The sequence below is a fragment of the Hippocampus comes genome, unplaced genomic scaffold (genome assembly GCF_001891065.2).
Source record: "Hippocampus comes isolate QL1 unplaced genomic scaffold, H_comes_QL1_v1.1 scaffold136, whole genome shotgun sequence".
NCBI lineage: Eukaryota > Metazoa > Chordata > Actinopteri > Syngnathiformes > Syngnathidae > Hippocampus > Hippocampus comes.
In genome coordinates this window covers 356,892-362,739 of record NW_017805840.1, presented here as the reverse complement: position 1 = coordinate 362,739, position 5,848 = coordinate 356,892, and the positions used below count along the sequence as shown (strand labels likewise).

General features: G+C 42.2%; 1 protein-coding gene across 1 annotated transcript; it reads right to left on the bottom strand.

Annotated features, from left to right (window-relative positions):
- Positions 1–657: 657 nt before the first annotated feature.
- On the bottom strand, positions 658–3,744 carry LOC109526675 (protein FAM161A). Its single transcript, XM_019888103.1, has 4 exons — positions 3,010–3,744; positions 2,622–2,845; positions 1,934–2,053; positions 658–1,424 (listed from the first exon to the last, which is right to left on the bottom strand). The coding sequence occupies exons 1-4, from the start codon at positions 3,070–3,072 to the stop codon at positions 806–808; spliced, it is 1,026 nt and encodes a 341-aa protein (XP_019743662.1). The 5' UTR covers positions 3,073–3,744; the 3' UTR covers positions 658–805.
- Positions 3,745–5,848: the final 2,104 nt, after the last annotated feature.

The following is a 5,848-nucleotide window of genomic DNA, read 5'->3' as shown; positions in this document are numbered from 1 at the left end:
TCAACAGCAACCTGTTACGTATCCAGCGATGCTTGTCACCATAAAAAAAAAAAAAAACATTACATTTCGCACGCTTCAGCCAAACGGCAGTGAGAACTACATAGACGATCATAATTTGCCCTGCTAATACAATAGGAAGGAACACGATGGGCTTCAGGGAGGGCGAAAAGGAGTAAATCTAAAATCTGATTGCTGAAACAAATAGACCACACTAACGTGGCATCACAGAATCTAACTACAACTTTATTCTCATAAGATTGTTTCTTTGTTTTGAAAAACAGACCATTATCATAGTAAGATGAGTATTTTTTTTACTCTGAAAATGTCTATCTGAAAAAAAATTGACCTCCTTGGGAAAGTATGACTTGAATCTCATCAGTTTTACTCTTGCTCTAAAAATAGGATATTATTTTTTTGACAATGACAAAAAAATCACTCAATTGTTATGACTTAAAAAATATATATAATAAAGCTTTCCTCGAGAATAATTGTTTTCTTTTTGGGGGGGGGGGGTCTTTTACTTTCCAAAAAAGATACGGCTGTGTTTGTAGAGTTCATTCCGTTACTCATGACGTGACCTTGCCTTTAGACTGAGTGCTGTCCAAACTTTTCCTGAGAGAAAAATGAAGGGTGCACACCTTGTGTGACCAAGGGTTGTATCAATCATTTGCTCATGTCTGTTGTTGAGAGCCTCATTGGGACACACGGGGACTGTTGCAAAGGAGAGTATTATTGTTTCTTCGCTGGAAATTGATTGCACATTCCAAAAAATACAAAATTAAACATCGATGTACAGGACGGTCAGTCAGTGGGAGCATTCGCTTTCCTTGACCAGCTCAATGGACACCTCCAGTTGCTTCTTCACAGGCTTGGATGACAGACGTCTTGGAGGTCTGGAGGCGTGCGACTTGCCTGGGGTTGCAGATGACTGCCGACTTGCAGGTCTGGGCCAGGCCGTGATAGCCCGCCGCATCTCTTGTGGGTCCCCTTTGCCGGCTAGCTCCGCAGCCATCTTTGACTCCCTCTTCTTCTTCTCTCTTTCCAGGAAGTGGGAGGGCTGCAGAGCAGAGGCGCCCAGAATGGACGGTTGCGGCGAGCGCCGGCTGATGATATCGGCAAGAGGCCGGCGTATGTGAGACGGCGCAGGCGAGGCCCGGAACTTTTTCTGGCACTCTCTGAGCTCATCCAGCTCACGTCGCAGCAGTGTGTTCTCAAGTTCCACCTCGGAGCGCGTGCGCGCTTTTCGCGCTTCTCTCAGCATCATCTGGAATGGTTTGGGCACTGTGATTCTGGAGTCGCTGGGCCGTGCCTTGAAGGCCCTTTGGGGCGGCACCCTTGCCTGCTGTTTGGAAACCGATGACTTGGGCTGGAACCTGAAGTCCTTCTGGATCATCAACATGTCGTCTGGGCTGAGGACACGCTCACTGGTGGTGGTGGTAAGAGAAGGAGAGTCATAATCACCGTCATAATCCAAATTTCCAAGTAGTGGGCCTTTTAAATTAATTCACGTGAGCCCCTTTCGTCCAGAGGTCGCACAAAATTTAGCGTTAAATGCTTTTTTCTGTGGAAAAAAAACATATTTCCTTGTGTTTTTACTTTGAAATAATTGTTCTCAATGAGAGACTTTGCCTTATTTTTTTTTTATCAATTTCGAGTAATACATTGATTATCCTTAGGGGGGAAAAAATAGTTTTGTGTTCCGAAGGTCTGTACTTTGCCCCCTAAAAAACACATTTTCCTCGCTCTTCTAAAAACTATTTTTTGATGAAAATTTCTACCTCTAAAAAAAAACTTTTTTAATCTTGAAAAATAAGGTTTTCTTATAAAATCTCAAATTTTCTATGGAAAAAATGTCTTAGTTTTTGGAAAACCTATTTGGAAGATGCCTATTTTTAATTTGTAAAATGAATCCTATTTTTGTGGTTTCACCGACCTGAGATTCTTGGGCGTCATTCCCCTCACGTTGTCCTCCACCGACAGCTCGGATTGGTCGGAGCCGCTCGATGTCTCATTGAGGTCCAACTCCTCCTGGGAATTGATTTTCTGGAGTTTCCTGCATGAAGCCCATGAGCAGACATGTCGGACTTATTTTGGTCATTTCCAGGTATCCCTGAAAGTCAATATCGACTGGCATATTTTAAAAATTCAGACTCTGAAGCCAGTTTCCTCAAGCAATGTGGAATTTGGTGGACATGTCTGTCATGAGTAGACCCATAAAAAAGTCTCAAGAAGCTCTGCACAAAAAGACACAGGAAGTCAACCAGTTTGGTTTCAAGAGGACATTTTGTGGTTATTTTTGCCAAAGACAGGGGTCCCCTCAAAGATGAGCTGCAACTCGAGCTTTTGTCTGACTGATTTGAATCAAACCAACAAAACTGAATGTATATACACTGTAATAAGTTTGTGTTAATGCTTCATTCATCATGCTGTTCCTTCTGTTGTGACAACTTTAGCCGCTAGGAGGCAGTGTAATACCGTCCTACAGAAAAATGAAGTCACAAATTCTCAGTAACTCAGGTGCAATAATATTGGCTGGGTTTTTTTTTTTTTTTTTTTTTTGCAGAGGATAAAGAATATAAGCCTGTGTGTTTTATATATGTACAGTATGTATGACTCCTAACCTGACTGAGCTGTTATGTCCGTCCTCGTCTTGCTCCCAGTGATGGATGTACATCCTCTCCAACTGGGCCACATTGTTCAGGTGAGCTGTCTTCAGCTCTTCCATCCCTTGGTAGTAGTCAACGTGGTCATGCTGCCTTTGCAGGCCGTAGATGTGCATGGAGAGCGAGCTGCGGACTCGCCGACCTCTCCCACCGCTGCGATGCAAAGGGGCCACATCGTCATTCTGCGCAAAGGGGAAAATAATATTTTATTTCGAGAAATAAACCTTATTTTTTAATTAGAACTTTTTTTTTTAGGCAGAAAGATCATTGTCTTGAAAAGCAATACTTTTTCTTGTAAATGTTACTTTTCCTCAAAATCGGACTTGTTTCTCATTTGAGTTCTCACCTGGTGTCCGAACTCCAAGCATTGGTCCTCATCCAGAGAGCTGGAGCGCCACCTCATCGCCATCTCGATGGTCCTTCTGCGCCAAAAGTGCCACTTGTGCAGCGACACCGAGGGTCCGATCCTGACCTGATGCTGGCTAAAGCGTAATGGTAGATTTAGAGTGGCTAAAATGTAATACCTCTTGACTGGAGGGGCCTGATAGACAGATGCTCTTTATGGGATTAACCAGATTAACATGTTGACCTGCAACGTTGTCCTCCTGTCTCTCATAGGTACTTCTACAATGCAACACCATTGACCGACTTTACGTCTTCTTTTGCTTTTAAAAGAGCCATGATCACAATGAGATTTTAAAAGAAATATGAATATTATGATTGTATGCTTAATTGTAGAGCTCCTACCAGCCAGATTTGACCACCAGTGGTCAGTATAATACAGACATACAGCATACAAAATAATATATAATGGGTTGCATACCACGACTATTGATGCTATTCGTTAGCCCGTTCGTGGCACTTTGCATTGTTTGGTTTAAGATCGTGAAAAAAAATAAGTTTCTGCTGAAAATTTGGACTTTTTTGCGACTTTTTCTTGCAGATATTGTTATTGTAATATCCTGTAATCTATACATATTTTTCAAAATACATCTTCCTCCCTATCATATTGTGCATTTTTTTCCTCGAGAAAATTAGACTTTATTCTTGTTAGATTACATCATTTATCTTGAAGAAAATATGGTCGAAACAATACAGTGATTTGTTCCAGTGGCACACTTGAAGCCAAACATCTTGTCACGTCAGGTCTGGCTTCAGTCCAGAGAAGTGACTCTTTAATCCGTCCACCTAAACCACCTCCTCACGTTTCCATCTGTCTCCTGTCTCCCTCCATTGCCGTCACCCCTGACTCAGGATTCACATTCACGCAGCATTATATTCAAATTATCGAGATTTAGGTGGTTGGTCTGGTGCACAAATTACGAAAATATGCGTGTAATTGACACCCATGAATTTGCACCGTAAATACAGTATCTAAACTCCAAAAACGTATTTTAAAAACGCTGATAAACATTCGATATACAATTTCCACAAAAGCAAAACTATTTATAAATATTGAAAAGAAATTGAGAAAAAAAAAACCGTGACTATGCGAATCTGCGGGTGCCGAACCGCAAATAGGTTGGCGCTAATTGTTTTCCATTGCAATACAGGACCCAATCGCATTCAATGAAGCCCCCCCAAAATAGTTTCGACGTGCCTACTTAAGCCACAAGATGGCGGCAAAGCACTACTTCTCTCTTGATTGGACTCCTCATATGAGCACAAAACAACACATTACTGTACACTAAATAAAAGTGTGTGTGTGCGTGTGTGTGTGAGAGAGAGAGAGAGAGAGAGAGAGAGTCGTACAAGGCCTTGTAAAGTAAAAATTATGAATAGGCTTTTTCATTCATCAAATTGCATTTCCATATTTGTCCACTGGGTGATGCTGTTTTACTCTTTTTGTGTTTTTGGAAGTTTGTTTTTCATCTTACCTGAAACAGCTTGTGTATGCGTGCGTGCCTGTGTATCTTATTTTATGTATGTATGTATGAATATATGCTTGTGTGTGTGGAATATGGAAGCCAATTCTCATTGGGAAAATATTTTTTGTTGTGTTCTGCGTGAAAGGCAAACGCTTAACTGCTAATATTGCGGCTCTGCTGGTGTATTTCTTTCTGGATCTCAGTGTGAAAGAAGCTTTTGACTGAAAAAAAAGCCCCATAGTCATTTCTCCTCCTTTTTTCCTCTGGAAAGGGGAGTGAATGAATGAGTGCTTCAGGACAAAAGCACAAGGATTTCTTGCCATTCTAGCAATTCTAAAAAACTAGCAGTCTTTCTCTTAATTTCTTGATGGGCAGCTGCCAAGAAAACTCATTACTCTTCCTATCTTTTCAACCTACCAACTTACTGACTTACCCCTCGAGCAACAACAGTATCTACCAACCTGTTCACCAAACTAACTGTAGACTAGACTGACTACGCAAGATACCACCTGAACTACAACCGACTAACCGTCTATCTACAGATATAAACTCTCAAAGGCTGTAATATTAGTTTACGATGTGCATATCCATCGTCAACACACACAAAGTGTAGTGACAGTCTGTTTATTTTCACACATTGAGGTTGTGGGTTGCAGAGGTTCAAGCCTCTACATGGCGACTCAGCTGATCCTACAGATTTCAGTCGGATTCAGGTCTGTAGAAAGTTTAGGCCATTCCATTTGAGGTGCACCACTCTGCAATAGCTGTTCTCTGATGATGCGCTCTCGATGAGATGGAGCATTGTGGTCCATGAAGATGCTGTATTTATGTTTGGCGTGTGGGGAAGTGATGCACTGGATCCAGCAGGGGGAGCTATGGTGAAGGAAAGCTTGCTGTGTGGCAGTTGGTATCAACTTTGTTAGTTTTTTCGGTCGATTGGTTGGTTCGTCAGTGATTTGCCCCAAACCCAGTCTAATAGAAAAGTAGTGCTTTGGGGCCATCTAGTCGCTATTCGGGGCAGGGCTTGAGACCACTTCCTGTGTCAAACCTCTTAGAATTGGCTTAATTAGTTGGAATTAGTGCCTTGCCCACTTTTGAGTTTTGTAGTTTGAGTGGTGTCAATCACTCAAGAGTATGTGTGACTCATCAACACGCCCTCTGTCTGAACATATCCGCTGCTTTCAACAGGAGGATGCGTTCAACAATGTAGTGGAGCATGCAAACACAAGCACACGCGCGCGCGCACACACACACACACACACACACACACACACACACACACATTTGCAAAACTTGTGGCGTCTTGCTGGGTCGAGT